A 24,844-nucleotide genomic window follows, 5' to 3' on the forward strand; every position below is an offset into this window, starting at 1 on the left:
TCTTTGACCAACTCGCCCCCATCTCCAGTGGCCGAGCAAAGTGCTTCTAACGAATTCTCTACCATTCGATAGGCCCACGACAGCTAGCCGCGAGTCCGCCACGCCTACTGGTGGCCACTGAGTGGCTCACTAACAGTTTTTGTAGACGATCGACCTCCTCCGCCCGCCGGGGAGGTAGCTCCTGAAAGGTCCACTAGCTGTGGCCTTGCTCTGGATGAAGGCCTGCTCGGCATCTCCCTAGCTCGGGAGCAACTTCACTCGCAGCCACCGACTCGGTAGCCCACCATCACAGCCCCTCATTTAGGCAGCCCACTTGCCCAAAAGCAACTTCACTCGGGAGTCACCATCGCAACCACCCGCTCGGCAGCCCAATCTCACGAGAGCAACTCAGCTCAGGAACCACTCGCCCAACAGCCACCAACTTGGAAGCCAACCCCACCAGCTAAGGTGTAACGACCCGACCCACTAATTCTAAAATTTTTCTTTTATTAGGCCTAATTTTTTTTTATGGGCCAAAAAGCCCAAACCATGTGATCTTATCAGACTCCACGTGCTACACGATTCGCGTCCGTTGTTTTTCAATGCATGCACGGCTTCATCCGTTTCCTCCGCATGCACGTCACTGTGTCTATTTATACACTTCATGCACAGCCTTGCACACACTGCCTTTCATATATCCTAGGGTTTTTAGAACAGGAAAAAAGCAAGCCCACGCCGTTGCACCATGAGGCAAATTGTGTACTCCCCGACACCGCATGGAAAGTGCACTGCGAAAGCCGCACGTTCAACCAATAACCATATGTAGCCATGACCCCTGCACCTCGATAAGCTGCAAAGTACCGGTTGTGTGGCGCCCTCGACCCCCACGTGTTATTTTTGTAGAGTTCGTGACACCGGGATGATGACCACGCGGATCACGCACCCTAACGACCAGTGCTCAAAGTGTGTACAACATACAATAAATGTACAACATAATATTCGCAGCGAAGAAAATAAAATGTCTTTCTTTATTAAGTACCAGAATTGTACAAAAAGCAGTAAAATAACTTTACAAGAATTTTACAGTCTTTCGACAGATAATTTAAAGAAATCAAATAACATAAGGGAAACAAATCCCAAAATGCTGAACAACATATCAGCAACTTAAGCTTCTGGCAGAGTCAGTCCTTCAGGTTCACACTCGAGCTCTGCGTCAAATTCTACGGCACCATAAAACGGAATCGTAGGGTAAAACACCACCATGAGATTATGACATCTCAGCAATTAATTAACCAAAACAACATCCAAGAGATTTAAAACACATTTATATAAACACGCGTCCCCATACGGACAGATTAACAACCCGCATTCAACTTTCTAAAAATACCATTTTTTTACTTACACCAAAAATTCCATTTTGGTTCCAATCATATTTATTATGAAATTACGCATACACCATAGTCTCTCCTATGGACCGTCCGCACACCTTGGCTCTTTTCGTCACATCACGGGTAACGTCTGTGCATGAGACTTCGTAACGAGCGATGTCCAGTTCCGCACCCAGCGCGTACATGGCCAAGCATCTCCTAACCTCGCCAGCCAAAAGGTCACGGAATCGGTACGAGAGCGTTATTGTCTCGTCCGTTCCTGTCGTTGCCCTGCGACAACTCAGGAGATGTCACGTCAGTTTGTAACGCTCCTGAGTGACCAGAGGAGCTCCACCGAGATAATACCTGGGGTCGTGATACACACGCACCCACATATTCAGTAACCAATGCAACAGACCACGTAACATCACAACACATTTTAATAAAATCATAAATATACAGTTCAATCATTTAATAGGAATATATAATTCATTTATAAAATTAATCATTTCAATCAACAGTTACATAAGAAATAACAGTTTACAAAATACAATTACAACAACTTTATTAATAAAATTGGAAAATTACATACAAGGAAAAAGGAAATAAATCTGGAAGATCGTGCGAAAGTGGCGTTGCCAAAGGTGGCGGTACAGTGGTAGCACACAGCAGTTTCAAGAGTAAAACAGTGACGGTTTTATGGGGAATTTCACAAGGAAAAACTCGGTCTAGGGTTAGCTAAATGGAAAGAGGGTTCAGATGTGGTGGGTCGTTGTGGTGCACACGGCGGCGCAGGATGAAACTCACGGCGGAGCACGGCAAAATTAATCTAACCCACTCAGATTTACAACCAAAATCCACCGCACAAAATAATAAGTTAAGCATCAAGATTGGGAAAGTCTAACACAAGAAGGAGCATGAATCATGGAGACGTTAAAAATGAGGAACCCGTGGCCTATTTATAGGCCAAGAATGGCGGTTTGAGGCTCACGGGGACAACACAGTTACACGCAAATGGAAGCTCGAGGTGGAAGCGAAGATGATCGTGTGTCACAGGGGAAGCACAAAACGGCGTGCAATGCTGTGGAGAAGAGGAAGAAGGAGATGCAGACGAGTGGCGCGGCAGCAAGCACAACACGGAACTCACTACCGGACGACACGGAGCTGCTCACGTTGGAAGGAGGTGGCCGCGTGGAGTGATGGCTTGCCAGCAAGCCTTCGGTGCTCATGCCGAGTGACACAGAGAATAATGATGGAAGGAGGAGGTGGCTTGCAGCAGCCGGAAGAAGAAGGGAGAAGAAGGAAGAAGAAGAAGAAAGAAGAAGAAGGAGAACACATGCGGCGCCAAAGTGAAAAAGATGAAGCCCTAGTCTTCAACAAAAACGGCGCCGTTTGGTTCAATTAAAGAGGGACTGGATTGGGTTTACACATCGCACGGGCTGAGCCCTACAATGCACATGGATTGGATCTCTAACTCACACATGGCTAGATCATCACACGGGTTGGGCTTAAACAGGCGCACGGGCTGGGCTGGGTTTCTAATTAATTTAAGGAGGATAGAATAAAAAAATAAAAAAATAAAAAAAATGTGATAAGTCAAAATGATGAAAAAGTAAAATTCATAAAGTAATAATGACAGGGATGACCGTAAAAAGCGCTCGAATACACTCTGATACTCACACCCGTCCCTCCTTGTTTGGCCACCTTTCGTTTCCTCGTTATGAGCTCCATCTCCGTTCCCAATCTTAATCACTGAGCATCTCTCTCTCGGAACTTTCTAACACAGCGTACGTGCTTCTTCTCTAGGGAGAAATGGTAGTGTTCAAGGTTGCTCGCGTGGAGACCACGCCTTTCGATGGCCAAAAGCCTGGAACCTCTGGTCTACGCAAGAAGGTTCGATTTCCGTTCTTCCAATTCGGTTTCAATCTTGCGGGTTTTCATATGCGATTCAACTTGCATCTATTAGGGTTCATTGATCAGTCAGTATTTTTGAGTTGAAACTGTGCCACTCTGATCAGTGTTTGAGCAAGTTGCTCCATTTGGATGCAGCATCTTGGACACATATTCCAAAACTTTTATTTAGTTGAGATGCTGATCGAATCATATATTTTTTATGGTCATAGGAAAGAGTGGTAGAACTTGTTTGGATCAGTGCAGCTTGTTGTTTATGGTCGTAGGAAAGAGTGGTAGAACTTGTTTAAATCAGTGCAGCTTATCAGTAACATTTATAAAAACAAAGCAAGATTTTAATTCTGTCTAGATTTTAATTATCTATACATATACTGTATAGATAAAATGCATATTGATTTCTCTACTTTTTTTAACAGGATTTCTCTACTCCAATTCAGATTCAAGAGCTGTTTTTTCTTTTATCACTCACTAATTTACTATGTACTTTACTTATTGATCGATTTTTTTATTAATTATTATTTTCGGATGTGTTCTGTTATTGGCTTTGTACGTAGTAGTTGGATCTAATGCATACCAGTGTGACATGTTATGCCCTTATATCTGGTAGTTAAGTTTCATTTTTTTCCTCATCTTCAGCTGTCAAATGAAGATAGAAGTAGATGATCGCAGTTCTACATGATTGTTTTTATCTCATTTTTTTTTTAAAAGAACAAAAAACTATTTCTTTGGATTTTTTCTTAAATACTTTTGAAATGTCAAAAACAAATTCCACATTTAAATATGGGTATGCTTACAAAATCTTTGGATCAACCCAAAGCTAATGAGCTTTTAATCAAAGCACATGAATTGGTTTTTAAGCAATACCATTTTTGCTGAACACAATTTGATGAGAAATAGTGTAGCAGAAGATATTTATTTGTTTTGCAAGAGTTTTCTGTTATATCTGGTTTAGCTTTTCTATCAACTTAAGCATTACTATTGGTGACCTTTTTCAGGTGAAAGTTTTCATACAGCCTAATTACTTGCAAAATTTTGTTCAGTCAACATTCAATGCCCTCACTCCAGAAAAAGTTAGAGGTAAGGCTTTTGGCTTTCGGGTATGGGGTGGATTACGTCTATGCTTAATAAGATGGTTCTGTTGCATGTGGAATTATTTTAAGGGAAAAATGAACGTTATGTTAAAAGTGGAATTTTTACATCTCCATATGCAATAACAATATAAAATATACATGCAATAAGAATGGTTTTTAAGGCCTATTTTCTATGCTGGCCTTAAAGGTGAGGGTAAAAAACAAAGCATTTTGAAGCACAACCTTGGGTGTAGATGTGCATTGAATGATGCAACTCACTTTATTTACAAGTTTGAATTTACCTCATAAACAGGAAAGATATGGTGACTTCCTTATGAGCAGTAAAGAAAACTTGGTTTTTTTTTTTTTTTTTTTTTTTTTTTTTTTTTTTTTTTTTTTTTTTTGTGTTCTGGAAGAAACTTAAGTTTATTCCTTAAAAGATAAATAATCTTACTCATATTATTTTGAAGAATCTGTGGTTCAATGAACTTTGAATGAAAATAACCAGGAGAAAAAAATATGCAGACTGTTTGATAACATCTATGCAAAAGCATGTGATCTTTAATTAAGCATATGGCTGACATTGGTCTGAGAGCTCTTTTTGAAGGTTGTCTTACCATGAAGAGAGAAACTATAGTCTGATGGGTTTCTATTTTTTTGTTTTGTTTTTGGCATTCTTTGTTTATGGCCTTAACATGAACAACTACTACAAAGTAACAGTAATTATTTATTTATTGCTGTTTTTCTTCATCATTATTCTTTTTAAAAAACCCCTAGGAGTTGGCTCAAGTGGTAAAAACCTTAGTCTCGGTGGTATGCTCCCTCCAGGTCTAAGGTTCGAATCCTCTTGGGTACACACAATTTCTAGGGGCCATCGGACTGGGAGAATTTCCTCTTGAATTAACCGCGGTGCACTTGCGGGAAACTCCTTGCCGAAGGCCTGTGCATCTCTGGGATTAGTTGGGACTCTGTTCTTGGATACCCGGTGCTAATTAAAAAAAACTACTGATCAAACAATTATTCTTTTTGAAAGCATTCCATTCATGTTTATCATCTCTTGTTTTAATTTCCCTTTTCATGTAGCATTCAGTGATAATCCAAAAAGTCTAACGATTACAAACTAAAACCCATTAAATTCTCGTACATCAAGTTAAAGAAATTATCGTACATCAAGTAGAATAGCTTATGAACAATATAGATACCGATATTGGTTCTATGGCCACAGATGGATTGAGCTATCTTATCATGAATGTAATAAACTCTTTTACCATTTTGAAATGAAATGTTATGCTGACTCCTTGTTTTGACATGGTTGTCCATCACATGTATCTAACCAAGTTATGAAGAACCATGGCCGCAACTGTAATGACTTTTGACATCAGTCCTAAAATTCACCATCTATTCTTGTCTCCAAAAGTGAGCTTACCACACTTCTAAATGAGGAGTGAGTGTAATTTAAATTTCTTTGTATGCTAGTTGCTCGATTGTTGCATGAAAAAAACTGGAAAGTTGATGTAAAGTTTATGAATGACAACTAGAAAAGTGCATGTATTGTTTCTCAAAATAAAAAAAAACTATATACAAAGTATGAGGAACAAAGGTTTGACTTTCTATCTTACCACTCATTAGTGACATGGATCATTCTTTTTGCTACATCCCATCCTATCCTGGGTTCATTGCCCTTCAATTTATCAAGGCAATCTATCTCGCTTCACTTGATAAAGTGTGTATCAAGTGAAGTACAAAATTGGACTCTCTCAGAGCATAAAAAAGAGAGAGAGACTAAATACCTATTTGGACTCTCTCTCTCTCGTACTCTCTTAAACACACACGCAAACTATGTGGATATTGAACTCTATATGCTATATATGTGATGGCACTAGCTTATATAGATCACAAAACAAGCTTGATTAAATATTTAAAGAATCGCTGCATTATTGCCATATCAAGATACCTACGTTGCCTTTCACACTCCCACACATTGTGTCAACACATGCATACACTGACTCACACATTATATATTGAGCTTCTAGTTTACAGTCTAGATCAATTCCATGAACCAAATATAGATTCCAATTTCTCAATTACCATTTCAAATGAAAATTTTAAGTTTCATTGACTTCGAAAAAAAACTCATTAAATGGTAGCATCTCACTACAATCACAGATGCTAAGAACACAACATCGATGTATATCAAAATCAAGAACCTTTACAATTCACTAAACAATCAGGTGATATGGTAGAAATAAAAATCTCCAAATCCCTAAGATCACCATGAGAAAGAGAGAGAGTAAAAGACATTGATCAGATGGGAATTATGATCTATGAGTATGGTTTGTAAATCCCATCACTAGAAAGTAAAAACAAATATAAATTGAACATGTTCAAATATAGCTCGTTAGATGGACAAAACTCAATCTGTAAATTACAGTTACATCAATAAAAAACGATGAGGATGGAGAGAAAGGTATTTACCTGAGATTTGATGGCTAAACAGTGGTGGAAGATGGTCGTCTCTGGTAACGGAGAAGGCAAGTCATAGGGACTGGGGATTGTAGTCAAGTGCAGAGGAGAGAGGAGAAAATGGGGTGGGGGTTTAAAATAGTTTTTTGGTCATTAATGAATTTCTATTAGGTGTACTGTAAGTTAGGCATTCATTTATAAAAAAGGGTTTAGGAAATTCACACAAACCCGTTTAAACCATTGTCGGAAAACACACATTTTGTATTAAAAATGCTCCTTTTCATTTAGCCTCATGGAGGTAGACTGTAGCTATGTTGTAACTTAATTTTTATTACAGCCTTTTGCTAGAAGTGTCTTTTGGAACTCTATGCAAATGTATGTATGTTGAATTTTGTCAAAATGCATGTCCAGGCTGCAGAAACTCGTTACTAAATAGACACTAAGTTTCTGCTATTTAATCCTGCTAAAGTATGGTCAGATCTCTGGGCTTTGAAAAGTTGTCCAACTCTGCTGACAATATTTATCTGAGTGCTTCAGAACATAAGATTCCATGAGTTAAAAAGCTTCACCTATCCTCTAAAGTGCACTAGAGTTACAAAAACAGTTGGATTACAAATCAACTTGACTAAGGAGTCGTTTGGATTCAGACATGAGTTGAGATGATTTGTGAATAGTAAAATAAAATATTTTTAGAATATTATTTTTAATATTATTATTGTTTTGGGATTTGAAAAAGTTGAATTGCTTATTGTATTTTGTATAAGAATTTGGGAAAGTTATAATGATGAAGATGAGATGAGTTGAGGTGGTTTGTGAATTCAAACGAGGCCTAAGACTATGCCTCAACAGTATGGCTGATTTCAATGGGAAACAAATGTCGGTTATTCCATCTAATGTAATCATGTTATAATATCCTTTGGAGAAATGCTCTTCTTCATTGTAGATTTTATCATCCCCAATCACACTTGTTATGTGGCACATTTAAGTGGTTGCCATTTAAATGGTTGATAAAAGAAGCCACTTGAATTGTGCTACATTAACATGTACAACTGAGGATGACAAGAGAATGAAGAGTAGCGTTGCTCTATCCTTTATTCTTGAGTGGCATTGATAGCCATTTAAATTGTTGATAAAAGAAGCCATTTGAATTGTGCCACATCAACAAGTGCGACTGAGGATGACGAGGTTTAGGATGAAGAGTAGCATTGCTCTATCCTTTATGTGGCACCGATATCCATTGGAGAAATGATTGGCCTACACAAAAACCTTAAATAAAAAAATTTACAAACTGACATGACTTAATGTGATACGTCAAATCTACTTTACAATCAAAAGTGCTATACAATTTGACGAATCACATTAAGCCATGCCATTTTCTAAATTTTATTGTATAAGATTTCTGTGTAAATCTAGCACTTCTCTATCCATTGTCATATGAAGTTATAACATTGTAGTATGCCCCCATTTTTATACTTTGCTAGCAAGCAAGACTCACACAAACAATTCTTCACCAATATTTCTTTTAAATGAAAATTCTTATTTTATTATAGTCACGTGTTGGCTTACATAATGTTATGTCATTTGGTTCTACTCTAATTCTATGTATGCTATGCTATCTTGCATCTAGGTGCTACGCTTGTTGTATCTGGTGATGGTCGTTACTTCTCAAAAGATGCTATTCAGGCAAATCCTAAACCAACTTTTCTAAATGTTCCTTGTATATAAAGTTTTACACATGCATGCACAGAAATAGAAGGTGAAAGATGTCCAATGTTCGCATGATCTACTTATAAGTGTGTGGAAAATTGTTATGGAATAAAATGAGAACTTGCTTCTGGTTATTTGATCCTAAATTGTAATAAGAATGGTTATTTTGTAATAGTCTGATGATTCTTTTTTAAGAAACATTCTTTGATGGAGCTAAAAATAGTTTAAAATTGAATCTGTATTGTCAGCTCATCAAACTATGATGAATGTTGAAATCTTATCTTTTCATTCCATCAAAATATTATACTTTGATTTTTTCCCTTAATAATAGAAATTTTATTATTAGGATACATAAAAGGCATAACCCAAATACATAAAGAATATTTAAGAGAAACACCTAATTAAAAATAGAAAAAGATATAAGAAAATTATGAAAAATAGCGTATTAAAATCTATCGCAGTTGCCCAACAGAATAGAGTATTGAAAAGGAAAATTTTAAGCTCTTTTGTCATCCGTTCACGATCCTCAATTTCTGCCATTCATTTCCCTCCTAATACAACACACTAGATAGATATAGACCATCTTTCACGCGGCTGCTATTGTGTGCCACCATATACTTTGTCCTATTAGCAAAGAGGTTTGCTATTCTTTTGGGCATAACTCAAGCTAGCCCAATTCTACCACAAAAATCTCATTACTACAAAGTTCGGGAAATCTCAAAATGGAGTAAAAGGTGGTCTACAGATTCTCTATTTTTTCGGCACAAATAGCACCAATCTGTCACAATGACATGACGTTTCCTTGAGTTATCCGCAGTGAGTTTCTTCCCTAAGGAAGCTGTCCAAGCAGAAAGGTATTCTTTGGGGATGCCTTTGCCCACCAAATACTCCTCCAAGAAAGAGAGTTGCTATCTTGAGCTATAAGGACCTGGTAGAAAGATCAGTTTACTTCCTTATATTGGAAGTCAAAAGAATCTCATCTGCACCTCCCAAGCATGTGTTTCTCTAAAAAAGCTAACATTCCATTGAGGGAAGCCCTTGGAGAACTCCTATAGGTGATCCATTGAAGCTTCCTGCACTCGCACAATATTGAAAAAACTTATAGGAAAGACATCCTTGAGGGCCTATTTCCACATTATAAGTCATGCTAGAGCTTGATCCTAGAGCCATCAATGACCTCAAATTCACCATGACTAAAATCCCTCCTATCTGATAGTATTCCAAACCCCATTTTTTGCGGCCCATGTACCTCTAATATTGGGAATGCCAAAGCCAGATTTAGAGTCAACTACAGTTTTTCAAAAGGCCTCCCTCAAATCTTTGTAATGCCAACACTATTTCCCTAGAAGGGCGTTAATTAACAGAAGCAAGTTTCAAACACCCAAGCCTCTTGAAATAAGAAAGCCCACTTTTGCCCAGTTTGCATGGTAACATTTGAACTCTTCACCCAGTCCACTCCATAAAAAGTCTCACTATAGATTCTTTATTCAGTTGGCAAACTAGTGGGAAGGGGAAACAAGGACGATAAATATGTAGGCAAAGTAGAAAGAATACTCTTGATCATGGTGATCCTACCACCTTCTTTATATAAATATATCACTTCCAACCAACCAAACGACTCTCAATTCAATTTTTTTTTTTTTTTTAATAAGTAAGAAAGAATTTTATTCATTGAATGAAATAGGCGAAGCCCATGCACACTGGAAGTATATAAAAGAAAACACCTAATTACATTTTATAAAGAAGAAAACGAAAACAGGAAATCATGAAGAGAATCTCCATCAAGCACTATAGCTGAAAACCATTGACATAAAGAAAACAAAAAGAATTTCCAGATTTCCTCCATAGTTCGCTCCTTGTTATTAAAACATATCTCGTTCATTTCCTACCAAATACACCACATAAGACATAAATGAACCATCTTCCACACAGCAGCCACTTGAGGAGAACTTTGAATTCCAGTCCAACATGCAAGTAGATCCACTACTTTCATAGGCATCACCCAAGCCATCCCAACCCTACTGGCTTGAATGAGATAAGTGGACCACATGGGGTGGGGGTTTGGAAACACATGAGAAGAGGATGGGGTCTTTTCTCTAGACATACTCAGTCTGAAGTGGGGGAAGGATCTAGAATCAAATTTTTGGCACGGTCTATGGTGTGGATATGGAATGCTCAAGGAAGCAGGAGTTTTTGGAATTATGTGGTCTCAAGATGCCTCAATCGCAGATCTCCTGGAACTAATTTGTGTCTTTACTCAATGGAATTCCACTTTCTTCCGAGCTCCACAAGATTGGGAAGTTGAAACATTCATTGAATTTTACAATCTTGTCTATTCTATCAGATCGAGGGTGGTAGAGGTAGATAAGCTTGTTTGGATTCCCTCGAAGAAAGGGAAGTTCACCTCCCTTTCTTTCTATAAATTTATCACCATGAACAATGCAAATCTCTTTCCTTGGAAGAGCATTTGGAGGACTATGGCACCGCCAAAATCAGCTTTCTTCATATGGATGGCTTCATTAGAAAAAATCCTCATGGGTGGGGGCCATTGTTTGTAACAGACAAAGTGTCCATGACTTTTTTACTATCAGTTGTAAACTCTAGTTAGGTATTTCTCATGTATACTTCTTGTTTACTTGGGTCTTGCCTACTTTTTTGAATAAAATACTTTGATTACTGATTAAAAAAAAAAAAAAAAATCCTCACTATAGATAATCTAAGGAAATGTTGAATTATCATAATGGATTGGTGCTATATGTGCAAATCAAGCGGGGAGTCGGTGGATCATTTACTTCTTCATTGTGTGGTTGCCATAACCCTATGGAATGACTTCTTTGCTAGAGTGGGATTAGCTTGGGTGATGCTAAGGAGGGTAGTTGATGTCCTTGCAAATTAGAGAGGCTTATGTGGTAATCCGCAAGTTGCAACAATATGGAAGATGGACCCCATCTGTCTTTGGTGTTGTTTATGGAGGGAGAGGAATGATAGAAGTTTTGAATATTGAGAATGGTCAATGGTCAAGCTTAGAGCTTTCTTTTTAAACACTTTGACTCCATCTGTTGGTTTTAATAGATTTTAATGGGCTAAACACCCATGAATTCCTTGTATCACTTGATAATCATGCTTAGGTGTCACTTTTTGTATATGTCTCGTATACTTGGGCTATGTCTTATTATCATCATAAAATTAAAAAAAACATCAAGTGTAAAATTTGTGGCTTTGAAATAATCTTTTCAACAACCTTACTTAACTAGCTAGCAAGAACTTTAGCAATTATCTTATATGCCCCATTGACAAGGCTAACGGGGTGGTAATGTTTTACATCCATTGCCCCAAATTTTTTAAGAATGAGGGCTATGCATGTAACACTCGGGATTACATGATTGTGTATAGGAAAGTGGTAAATGAGATTCCACATTGATTGGGAACAAGAAGCTCAAGACCTTTATAATGATTCCAAGGGTTTCCGATTGTGACCTAGACTAGTTCTTTCGGAGTATAGGTCTAGATGTGGCTTGAGTCTTTCTTGGATCGTTACAAATGGTATTAGAGTCAATTCCAACCAGAATTGTGGGACTTGAACTGTGCAACCTATGATAGACTTGACCTGACGAGTATGTCGGAGATTTAATAGGGGAGATTGTAATACCCAGATTGTGTGATTGTGTATACTTGCCATCTGCATGAAAATACTGAATACCTTCATAATGTCATGGTTATTCACATCCCCACAAGCTTAAAAAAAAAGCATAGTGAAACCATCTAGAGGTGATGCTTTATTGTTGACCATACTTTTTACCACTTTGAAGCTTTCTCTTCGAACAATCCAATTGGCCATCCCTTCAAAGATGGATTGAGTTCTTATTCTGTCAGGCTTTAGGTCTCCAAGCAACTGCTCAGAAAACAGATGTTCATAATATTTTCAATATGATTCCTGACCTCAATGAGATTAGAAGAGACTATGTAATCAAACAAAAAGCATCTCAATATCACTGTTTTTCCTTTGTGAGTTATCAATTTGATGGAAAAACTTGGTACACGTGTCGTCTTAATCATTATGTCGTCTTAATCATTATGTCCTTGATTTCTGCCTTCTGGATATCTCCTCTGTTAAAGTATCATTTCTAGATCAATGATCACTGATTTTTTCCTTAGCTTTTTTTCTTCTAATGGTCTTTTCTCCTTGTCCACACCTTCCAATTCTTGTAACTCTTCCAACATATACTTCTTTAGATGCTCCACATTACCAAAGACTTGCTCATTCATGAGCAAGTCTTAGAAAAGTCATTGTACAATGCCTTAAGTTTACGGGCCAGGATAAACTTGGAGTTCCTTGGAAATAATAGGATGACCATCACTGTCTTTCACTGTCGAGAAAGCATTCAGCCTTTAACCATATATTCTCAAATTTGAATACCTTCTACCGCTTGAATACTTCCACAGTCAAGAATAATGGGGAAATGATCCAAGCAAGTCTGAGTAGCCTTTTGTTTGTTTACATATATTAGAAAAATGTACTTTCCTATCTTGAGATACAAGGAACATATCAATTCAAAGCCAAGGAGTGTCTTGGTTATTAGGCCATGTGGCATTTAGTATATGATATTTTTTAGTTATATTTTTTGTTATACGCGCGTTACTTTACCTATAAAAAATAAATAAAAAAATAAAATTATGGGTTATATTTTTTGACCTTAGGAGGATATAACAGGAGTTAATTCAATGGTGTAGGTTGATATGCCTGGGCTTTTTGAAGATATATCCCACCTATACAATGCTTTCCTGCAACCTAAATGATGCCCCCTTGATGTTGATTGGCTAAATCTTGACTAATAACAAATAATATCAAGTTTGGTATGATCTAGAACATGGTGGGCCAAGGTTATGCTTTCCTTGTCCATCACTACATTTTGAATGTTTTCTAGCTGGTATTGGGGTTTGTGAGATCTGTGGCTTGTGTCGGTGCTATCCCGCCCCATTGCAGGTTCTTGGACCCCACCCTTTTCTTCGGTGGTTATTGTTTCTTATTTTCGATTGTGTTCCTGGGTATGGATCTACTTCTTATTTTTCTGTTAAATGGGCAGATCATTATTAAGATGGCTGCAGCAAATGGAGTAAGACGCATTTGGGTTGGTCAAAATGGATTGCTTTCAACTCCTGCTGTATCGGCAGTTATACGTGAAAGAGTTGGAATAGACGTAAGTTTTATTGCTTGGATGCATACATCTATTCTTTCTCTCAATCTCCAAAATTTTTGGAGTTAATAGGAAAACAGTGAAAACTTCGTAATTCTAACCTTTGGTAACAGGGATCCAGGGCATCAGGAGGATTTATATTGACGGCAAGTCACAATCCAGGAGGTCCTTATGAGGTAGAGCCTAGTTGTTTATACCTTGATAAATTTTTATGATATAGAATCATAGATTAATGGTTATTCACTTGCTGCCTTTCTTTGTGTTCTGCATTAAGAGAAGAGGGATGTGAAACAGACTATTCTAATGTTTTCATGATTGTAAGTATTAGAAGGAGTGAGCATAGGTTCTATTCCCAATTAGGTTATCCGGTTCCCCTTGCCTCTTTGAAAGGAAGTTGCTACGATTAAAGGCGTAACCTGTAGCTTGAACTTTGGTATCGAGAGAACATATTTCCTAGGTTGGGGGGGGGGTCTGGTCTTGCGTCTAAAAACATCCGCGATAGATTTTTTCCTTCTTTCTATTTTTAACTTGTTAAAAAATGAATGAATCTTGCAGCTTTATACCATGTTTTGAGAACAATTGCTCTTGTTACTTGCCTCTGTTTGATCTTTTCACCTTTTCTGCGAATATCTGTGCTCTCTTATTCCCCCACCCATCACCTTCTTCATTGCTTACTCCAATTTGAATTTATCCTCATGTCAGCTTCTGAACTAGATTTTACTTTGCACACGTGAAATTATTGTTATTTGTTTTCCCTTAATTAGTTGAAGTTAAAATTACCCATTGAAAGCCAGAATTTTTGCTCACTGTTATTTCCAAGGGTTCTGCACGTGTGATATGTGATATCCCCCTGTTAGAATGTACAATTTTTTTTTATTTGATTCTTTTTATGACTCACTACCCTTACTTCTCTGTGGTTTCTGTGACCAAAAATCCAAATCCTCGGATTTCTTTCTCTTTTTTTTTTTTTTTTTTTTTTTTTTTTAGACGAGTAAAATCTCCTGATATCATTGGGTGAATTATGCTATTATCTGCCTCCGTGGAATTTCTTATTCCTTGAAATGCCAAACTCAGAATTTTCTTCTGATCACTAGAGCTGTACCATATGTGAAATAATACATATTTACCAAAATGTTGATGCATCAAGCGTATCCATTGGAAGGATAAACAATGTGATGTGCAGACGTCAAATTAGTTAAAGAATTAATATTTTTTAAATGCCAGTCAAAGTTTGAAATCGGAAATGGAGTTGGTGGGTGTTTGATCGTAGTTTTTCGTTTAAAGGGAAGGATTATGGATCATCGGAGAGTAATAAACATAGAACTAAAGTCTTTTGAGGTGTTAAGGGATGGGTGTAGGATTCTCATTACCGAAAAAGGGTGGAAGCTGGTGAAGAAAATGAGTCTGGAGCTGGTTACAGTGCACTGGTTCACTAAAGCTTTGGAAGATTGTTTAATGGCTGGAAGAAATGAGTTTTATACAGGGCATAGGGAAGGTGACAGGGGCTTCATAGCACAGAGGTGTTCTAATCTCCAGGGAGTTTTCATGGCTTTGGTGGAGTATGGGAGAGGCGGCCGTCGAAACTGCATCTTTATTCCGAAAGATAAGGATGGTAGGGGCTGGAGGAAGATGGTGGAGGTCTTGAAGGAGGCTGGGCGTGGTGGTTACAAAGGGTTGTCTACGACGGGAAGGATGGCAGCTCAGCCTTCGTACTTGGAGGCTTTCAAAAACCCAAGGGTTTTGAACCCATCACGTCAACCTACTGGGGTGGGTGGTGCAGTGCCGTTGCAAAAGTTTGTATGCGACGTTGTTCCTGTAGGGGAGCAGAGCAGTGAGGGTGGTGGCAGAGATTGTGTCGGGCTAAATAAGGAAGAAATTCTACGGGCTGTGATGGATATGCAGAGACAAGTGGATGTTTTACAGCTTAATATTAATGTTCTAAAACGGTGCGTTCAAGAGGATAAAGAGGAGGGGGACACGGGTCTGGGTGAGGGGGGCATGGGTCAAGGGGATGATGGGTTTAAAAATAAATTGATAAAGGACTCTGGGCTAACGGGCCAGGAGCTGTCGGGGCCCAGTCACACTAAGCAGGCAGATGAGAAAGCATCAGAAGGGCTGGGTCGAGCTGTTGGGCCTCGGGGTCAAACGCAGCCCACGGGCCCTTATGCATGGAGGAGATGCACCCCGTCTGTCTCGGTGATGCCGTCGGTTCCACCCTTGCTGGCAACGAACCAGATGGCCCCGGCGAACACAGTGAACATGGCGACACCATCGGCGGTGGTGACACCATCGGCAGATGGTGCCGGCGAACACGGCGACACTATTGTTGTGTTACAGCCTACGGTGAAACTGGGTCTCTCTCAACCCACGGGGAGAGACGACGGCATACACGGCGACACCATTGTTTCGCCGGCGTCCCCTCTGCATCAGGCAGAGGTTCCGAACCTGGAGTCCCCTCTTTGTCCTGCGACGGGGGGGTTACCAGGTATCACGCGGGGCGTAAACCAGCCACCGAGCGTAGCTGCTGAAGATCTACACAGCCAGACAGTGCCGAGGAACCTAGGGGGAGGCTCCTCCTCCTTGCCGGAGCTTCAGATCCATTCCGAGGATCACATAGAGCTTATAATGCATGATGACAGTACTGAAGCTAGAGTTCTCGGGGCAGAGGGGATAGGCTTGGAGATGGTGAATGTTGGGCTCCTTGGGAGCTTAGTCCTTGAGACTCAATTTCCATCTAGTGATGCTGTGGTTGAATGGGAGGGTAGAAATTTATTTGGGGAGGAAGAAAAGAGGGAGATACATTCTACACAGTGGGCTTATAGTGTTGGGGAGCCTATCCCATTGAAACGTTTACTTTCAAATGAATCAACTACACCGGATTGGATGCTAAAAAAGGTGAAAGAATTGCAACACTTGATAGGTATGGACTGTGTGGGTTATGAAGAGCAGTTTTTTGCGCTACTCACTGCCATTGAAGCGGGCCACTCACAAGCTAAGAAATCAGGGTCGAAAAAACAGCGGGAGCTCAAGCGTCTTACTTGGTCATTAAATTATGAAGGAAGTTCAAGCCGAGAAAGATCAAAAGGGAAGGGGCTTGCTTCTCCTTTATGAAGCCAAAAATCATATCTTGGAACGTCCGGGGGCTAAATGAGGCAAATAAGAGGCTTCAAATAAAAAATCTGCTGCGAGAATGGAGGGCAGACATAGTATGTTTACAAGAAACTAAATTGAAAACTATTTCTAGAAGACTAGTTCGAAGTGTTTGGAGCTGTACTTATGTAGATTGGGTGTATCTTGCTTCAAACGGGGCTTCAGGAGGTATTTTAGTAATGTGGGATAAAAGAGTTGTTGACAAAATGGAGGAGTTTGTGGGGGAATATACTGTGGCATGCTCTTTTAAGAGTGTGGTAGATAATTTTGTGTGGGCCTTTGCCGGGGTTTATGGTCCAAATGTGGACAATGACAGAAGATTTTTATGGGAGGAACTTGCTGGGCTACACAGTTGGTGGGAACTTCCGTGGTGTATAGGAGGGGATTTTAATGTCATTAGATCAACAAGTGAACGGTCGGGTGAGAGTAGGATGCGACCTGCAATGATAGAGTTCTCTGATTGTATTTTTGAGTTAAACTTGTTGGATATCCCTCTCTCGGGAGGTGCTTTTACTTGGTCGAATAATCAGACATGGTCCCGGTTGGACAGATTTCTCATCTCATCGGAATGGGAGGTGCACTATCCGGAGGTGTGCCAAAAGAGAATGCCTCGTCTTTGCTCAGATCATTTTCCTATCTTATTGGATTGTGGGGGCATTCGAAGTGGGCGCCATTATTTTAAGTTTGAAAACATGTGGCTGAAAAGTGAAGGTTTTGTGGATAAGGTGAGGCAATGGTGGTCATCTTATCAGTTTTATGGTAAACCCTCTTTCATTTTAGCCAGTAAACTGAAAGCTTTGAAAAATGACCTTAAGCTTTGGAACATACACTCCTTTGGAGATTTAGGGGAGCGTAAGAAACGCATGGTGGATGAATTACAACAGCTCGAGTGTATACTTGAAGTTAGAGCTCTCGTACCGCAGGAAATATTGAGGAAGACTGAGTTAGTTTCAGAATTAGAGAGAGTACTATCATTAGAAGAGATTTCTTGGCGCCAGAAGTCGAGAGCATTGTGGCTGAAAGAAAGGGATCGGAGTACAAAGTTCTTCCATAGAGTTGCCAACTCCCATAGGAGAAATAATACCATTGAAATGTTGAATATAAATGGTATGGTGTGTAAGGAGGCCCCTGTGATTAGTGAACATGTGGTGGATTTTTATGAACAACTACTTACAGAAAGAGAGGGATGGAGGCCAAAGATGGATGGCCTTGGTTTTGATACGATTGAGCCTCAAGAAGCGGCGTGGTTAGAGAGGCCCTTTGAAGAAGGGGAAGTGTATGAGGTAGTGAGACGTATGGTCAAAGATAAAGCTCCCGGTCCAGATGGTTTCTCGATGGGCTTTTTCCACTCTTGTTGGGAAGTGGTGAAAGTAGATTTAATGAATGTGTTTCAGGAAGTTTCATTGGTTGGGAAGTTTGAGAAAAGCATAAATGCCACTTTTATTGCGTTGATCCCTAAGAAGATGGGGGCGGTGGAGATTAAGGATTTTCGACCCATCAGCCTGGTGAATGGAGTGTATAAAATTATTTCAAAGGTTCTGGCTAACAGATTGGGGGTGGTTCTGGGGAAGATTATCACGAAAACACAAAATGCTTTTGTTAAGGGGCGACAAATCTTGGATTCAGTTCTTATTGCTAATGAAGGACTAGATAGCAGATTGAAGGCTGGATCTACAGGGATTCTGTGCAAATTAGATATGGAGAAGGCATATGACCATGTAAACTAGGATTTCCTCTTGTATGTGCTGGGTAGATGTGGCTTTGGGGTGAGATGGTGTACTTGGATCAGGTGGTGTATCTCTACGGCCATATTTTCAGTCTTGATAAATGGCTGTCCGACTGGCTTCTTTAGCAGCTCTCGAGGTCTCAGACAAGGAGATCCTCTGTCCCCACTCCTTTTTGTTATCGTTATGGAGGCATTGAGTAGGATGATATCGGCAGTGGTCACGCATGGGTTGGTGGCTGGTTTTCCGATTGGTGACCCCAATAGGGATATTTTTTTGTCTCACTTACTATTTGCAGATGACACCCTTTTATTTTGTGAGGCTGATCACAACCAGTTGAGGGCATTGAAGGCTCTGTTATTATGCTTTGAAGCAGCGTCTGGCCTGAAAATTAATTTTGACAAGTCAGAATTAGTACCAGTGGGGAATGTGAGCAATACTAGGCAGTTAGCTAGCATTCTTGGGTGTAAGATAGCTTCTCTTCCCATTACCTATTTGGGATTACCTTTGGGGGCTGTTGCTAGGGCCTCATCCATTTGGGATTCTGTTATTGAAAAGATAGGAAAAAAATTGGCAGGATGGAAGAGATTGTATTTGTCGAAAGGTGGCCGGGTTACTCTCATTAAGAGTACCCTTTCTAACTTACCTACGTACTTTCTATCTTTGTTTCAATTGCCTGTCAGTGTAGCGGCTCGGATTGAGAAACTGTATCGTGATTTCCTATGGAGTGGGATAGGGGATGAATTCAAATTTCATTTAGTTAGCTGGGACAAGGTGTGTAGACCAATCTCGTCAGGTGGGTTGGGCATAAAGAATTTGAGAACATTAAATCGGGGCTTTGCTTGGAAAGTGGTTATGGCGGTATAATTTGGAAACCGGAGCTCTATGGAAACTGGTGATTGATTATAAACATGGAAGCTTATTGGGGGGGGGGGGCTGGTGCACAAAAGAGGTAATTGGGGCAAGTGGAGTGGGGATATAGAAACACATTAGGCGCGGGTGGGGGACTTTATTACTCATTCTAAAATGGTGTTGGGGAGGGGATCCCGTATTAAGTTTTGGGAGGACATTTGGTGTGGGAGTGAGGCCCTAAAGGAGGCATTTCCAGCTGTTTTCCGTGTGGCTCGCAACCAGGAAGCATCCATTGAGGACCTCATGATTATATCAGGGGATCATGTGCAGTGGAACGTGACATTTAGTAGAGCGACACAAGATTGGGAAGTAGACATTTTTGAAGCCTTTTTCAGCCTCATATATTCTGTGAAGCCGAATAGACAGCAAGCTGACAGCTTATGGTGGAACCCGACGGGTAAGGGCATCTTCTCTGTTAGATCCTTCTATAAGTCCCTTTCCCACACCACAACCATTCAGTTCCCATGGAAGAGACTTTGGAGAAATAAGGCGCCTCCGAAAGCGGTTTTCTTTACATGGACAGCAGCATGGGGGAAGATTCTGACCATTGACAACCTGAGGAAGCGACGGTTAGTTATACTAGACTGGTGTTGCTTGTGTAAGAGATTAGGTGAGACAGTGGATCATCTATTGTTACATTGCGAGATAACGAGAGCCTTGTGGGTGGAAGTTTTCAGTCGAGTAGAGTTACCCTTCGTGATGCCAGAAACTGTGGTTGATCTGTTGGCCAGTTGGACACTCCCGAGAGGCGTTCAACAAATTAAGGAGGTGTGGAAAATGATCCCGATCTGTATCATGTGGTGTATTTGGCAAGAGCGCAATGATCGGACTTTTGAAAACAAGGAGCGGTCGCCGGGGGAACTTAGAGCTTTACTTTTCCGTACTTTAATGTTATGGGCCATTGCTATAGATTTTAATGGCCTGAATGTACATGACTTCTTAGCTTCCCTTTCGTTGACCTAGATAGGTTTTATCTCCTGTATCCATCTTGTGTACTTGGGTTTTTGCCTATCTCTATTTATAATATTATCGATTACTTATCGAAAAAAAAAAAAGTTTGAAATCGCCTTATTTTTCTGTTTAGATGTTGCTTTTGAAGTTTTAGTGAAGTGTAGCCTCTTTTTTACTCTTTTCATACTGTTTGATTGCAGGATTTTGGTATTAAGTATAACATGGAAAATGGCGGACCTTCTCCGGAGGGAATCACTGATAAGATCTATGAGAACACGAAAACAATAAAGGAGTACTTAACTGCAGAAGATCTCCCTGATGTATTGCTTGCTTCCTAAGCATTATTAGTTTCTGTTTATCTCCCCCTTGATGTTGTTATGTGCAGTTAATTAATCTTGTTTTCTGACAACTCAACATATGCATACAGGTGGATATATCTACGACTGGTGTAACCAGCTTTGGGGGGCCTGAGGGACAATTTGATGTTGAGGTTTTTGATTCAGCAAGTGATTATGTGAAGTTATTGAAGTAAGCATTCCCTATAAGAACTCCATTTATCTTCTTCTGTATTCACATGATGAACCTAGATAGAAATGGGCTATTCTATTTATTGTATTATTATTGTTAGATAATCCTTCTTGTTCCCAAAGCTGTATAATGCACCGCCTCCTAACGTGCATTAATCCTTGGGAAAATTGCATTCATGTTGCAACAGTTGTAATGTGTTGTCACTTTTTTCTCTTAGGAATGTTGAAATCATTTATCCACTCTTAATAATCTTTTCATTGGTACTCTTGCTGTCTTTGATCCCTGCACACACTGTAATATTTTTATTATCTTCTTCCATACAAAGTCCAATCCTTGTTTCTCAAATTTACAGGTCAATTTTTGACTTTGAGTCAATCAGGAAGCTACTCTCATCTCCGAATTTCACATTTTGGTATGTCAAAAGCTACTTATCTGTATGCTTGCATGCAAGCATCCATTCTTATATGTAGGTATGAGAATAATACCATACACACAACTGTGCGTGGTGTGTATATACAGTCTTTTTTTCTATTTTCTCAGTGTATATGTCAGTGTGTACATAGAATCCATTTTGATGCTATGTATGTACACATTTATTCATGGTTAGATGTATGCAATATTTATATCTATATATTCATGTTAGTTTTGTAAATGCCATGTCTGATTTCTGTTGTGGTGTTGAAGTTTTGATGCCCTACATGGAGTAGCTGGAGCTTATGCAGAACGTATTTTTGTGGAAGAGCTTGGTGCTCAAGCAAGCTCATTACTGAACTGCACGCCCAAGGTCCTAAGTTTGTGGAGAAATTTCTTTCTTTTGTTTTTTGACAACAGAATGTTTTTTCCCTCAGTATCCGAACATATTTTTTTGGTTCATGTAAAACTTAATGCAAGTAGGAAGATTTTGGTGGGGGGCATCCAGATCCCAATCTCACTTATGCAAAGGAGTTGGTTGCTCGAATGGGACTTGGAAAATCAAACCCTCAAGATGAACCCCCAGAATTTGGTGCTGCTGCTGATGGTGATGCAGATCGTAACATGATCCTAGGAAAAAGGTAGTATTACCGTTGTTTTTCTCTTTTTTCCTTGGAGTCTTTTTTTTAATCTCACGCGTAAGTAGCTTTGGCAACTATCTTGTTTCCTTAGGTTCTTTGTTACTCCATCCGATTCTGTTGCCATCATTGCTGCCAATGCAGTTGAAGCCATACCCTACTTCTCAGCTGGTCTAAAAGGAGTTGCCAGGTTCTACATTGCAGTGTTTGTTTTTTTTGACTTCTCGTGCCTCCAAGTGCTTGTGCACATAGCAGTGTTTTATCTTGCTTCTTGTTTGAACATTACATTTTCAATTTTGTATACCTTGGAAACTCATTGAGTTACTTGTATGTTGGATGCACATAAGTGCATTAAAAAAATGATAAGAATAGGTCGTTTATCATAAGATGCTAATACAAGTTTGCTTGTTGATTGTCTAAAAGATGCTAATCTGTTTTGTAAAATTTATATTTAAACTCCTTGAAAAATCCCACATCTTGACGATGGAGATGCATTTAGTGATTAACTTTCGGTTTTTATTTCTATATACTATGGTTGATCCTTCTGTCAGCGGGATATGACTTCCCTTCTTTAGGTGTAATTATATGGAATGTATTTATAGCTGTACAGTTTTGTCATTAGTCCTAGTTTCCTTACTTAGATAGCATCTGTATTTAGTTCTAGTTTCTTTACATAGACAAGATTCTGTTGCTGTAAATAGAGTGATTATAGCCTTGTCACATGCACGGCAGTGCCTATATAATGAAAGCAAATTCTCACAAAGGAGGTATTGAATCCAATTTGACATGGTTTCAGAGCCATCACTTACACATAGTTTCGGTTCTTTCTAGTGAGGAATTTTTTTTTTTTTTTTTTTTTTTTTTTTCCGTTGGTAGGTGACAATTTTCCTATTGTCGGCACCTTTTGTGAGTGCTTTGAGGGCTACGGCAATTTTTTGTCTTGGTTGGTGATAGTTTTCTCATACTATCGTCACTGTCTGGGAGTTTTTTGGTGATTATTGGGCTGCGATAGTTCTTGGAGATCTCAGTACTCTTGTTTGTGGGCTGTCGGTGAGTTCTTTGTAGAGTTTTGGGGTTGTCGGCAATTTCTGTGAAGTCCTTTTTTGTGGTTCTGTTGGCACTCTGTGGAATTTGGGCTTGGTGTGCAGGTGCTAGGATTCTATCAGCACAGTTTGTGGGGAGTGGGCAAGTATTGTTTTTTGCTGGACTTGTGTTTTTTTCTCTTATGGGCATCATGTCTTCCAATTCATCTGCTGTGAAATTCATAGGTAAGAACTACTCTGCCTAGGAATTTCAATTTCGTTTATTTGTTATGGGAAAAGAGTTATGGTGTCATATAGATGGGAGTGATCTTGCTCCTACTGAGATTCTTAAGTTGGCTAAGTGGAAGATCAAAGATGTTAGGGTGATGACATGGATTTTAGGATCTGTTGATCCTCTCATTGTTCTTAATCTAAGGCCATATAAGACTGCTAAATCTATGTGGGAGTACTTAAGGAAAGTGTATAATCAGGACAATACTGCCCGTCGTTTTCAGTTGGAGTACGAGATCCCCAGTTACACTTAGGGCGATTTCTCCATTCAAGATTATTTTTCTGGATTTAATAATCTCTGGGGAGAATTTACTGACATTATTTATGCCAAGGTACCGGAAGAATCTCTCTCTGTTGTGCAGGAAGTTCATGAACAAAGCAAGCGGGATCAGTTTTTGGTGAAGTTACGACCTGAATTTTAGGCCACTCGTTCCAATTTGATGAACCGTGATCCATCGCCTTCTTTGGATGTTTGTTTTGGGGAGTTACTTCATAAGGAGCAGCGTCTTGCCACCCATGCAACTTACCAGCACGACAAAATGATACCAAATGCAGTGGCTTATGTAGCTGATGATAATAGATTGCCTTTCAGTGTCTTGAATTTTGATGCTCTTTACTCTCATCTTTATCATCAACATTCTCGTTATCTTGATATGCATACTTATAGTTGTGTTTGTTTTGTTCATATGCCATTCCATGAACGTCATAAATTATCTGCTCAATCTGTTAATGCGCTTTTATGGGTTATAGTGTGTCACACAAAGGCTATGTCTGCTATGATCCTTGCTCTAACCGATTTCGTATTGTTATGTTGTTTTCTTTGAAAATCAGTTGTTCTTTTCTACTCATGTTGAGTCTTTACCTGAGATGCATGTTTTGCCGCATTTTGATGACTTGACTCCTTCCCCTGACCGATTCAAACTTGGACTTGTGTATGAAAGACGACGACCAACTTTGCCCCTTCCTGAGCATAATCTGCCATCTGACCCTGCTCAGTCTGTCTCTTCTACGGGTGATCCGGTCTCCCACACAGTTCCTCGACATTCGACTAGAGTAACTCGTCCTCCTGATTGGTATGGTTTTTCACATACCTCTCTCCATGCTACTTTGTCTTCCATTTCCATTCCTTTAGGTTATTCCGAGGTTGTTAAACATGAATGTTGGCGTGAGGCGATGGTTGAAGAACTTCGGACTCTTCAGGATCACCACACATGGGATGTTGTTCCTTGTCTTGCTATTGTTAAAGCCATCGGTTGCAAGTGGGTTTACTCGATTAAGCTATGTTCTGATGGGACTTTGGATCTGTGTAAGGCACGGTCGGTTGCACTTGGCAATAGACAAGAGTATGGGGTGGACTATGAGGAGACTTTTGCTCCGGTTGCCAAGATGACTACGGTGCGGACTGTCCTTTCTGTTGCTGCCTCCCTAGGTTGGCCCCTTTATCTAATGGATGTAAAAAATGTCTTTCTTCACGGTGACCTCAAAGAAGAGATCTACATGACCACTCCACCTGGTTTGCCATCTT

General features: G+C 39.6%; 1 protein-coding gene across 2 annotated transcripts in view; it reads left to right on the forward strand.

Annotated features, from left to right (window-relative positions):
• Positions 1–2,954: 2,954 nt before the first annotated feature.
• The window catches only part of LOC121257554 (phosphoglucomutase, cytoplasmic-like), a 36,669-nt gene continuing 14,779 nt past the window's right edge, over positions 2,955–24,844 (forward strand). The window contains exons 1-12 of one of the 2 annotated variants that reach the window (XM_041158593.1): positions 2,955–3,040; positions 3,153–3,239; positions 4,253–4,334; positions 8,418–8,473; positions 13,582–13,695; positions 13,806–13,868; positions 20,630–20,749; positions 20,857–20,957; positions 21,310–21,369; positions 21,642–21,741; positions 21,852–22,009; positions 22,101–22,196. In XM_041158593.1, the coding sequence (XP_041014527.1) occupies positions 3,159–3,239; positions 4,253–4,334; positions 8,418–8,473; positions 13,582–13,695; positions 13,806–13,868; positions 20,630–20,749; positions 20,857–20,957; positions 21,310–21,369; positions 21,642–21,741; positions 21,852–22,009; positions 22,101–22,196 (1,031 nt within the window). In that variant the 5' untranslated portion in view covers positions 2,955–3,040; positions 3,153–3,158. Of the gene's footprint in view, positions 3,041–3,132; positions 3,240–4,252; positions 4,335–8,417; positions 8,474–13,581; positions 13,696–13,805; positions 13,869–20,629; positions 20,750–20,856; positions 20,958–21,309; positions 21,370–21,641; positions 21,742–21,851; positions 22,010–22,100; positions 22,197–24,844 lie in introns of both variants that reach the window. The other variant, XM_041158592.1, reaches the window with a different exon arrangement.

The sequence above is a fragment of the Juglans microcarpa x Juglans regia genome, chromosome 3S, assembly GCF_004785595.1.
Source record: "Juglans microcarpa x Juglans regia isolate MS1-56 chromosome 3S, Jm3101_v1.0, whole genome shotgun sequence".
NCBI classification, from domain to species: Eukaryota; Viridiplantae; Streptophyta; class Magnoliopsida; order Fagales; family Juglandaceae; genus Juglans; species Juglans microcarpa x Juglans regia.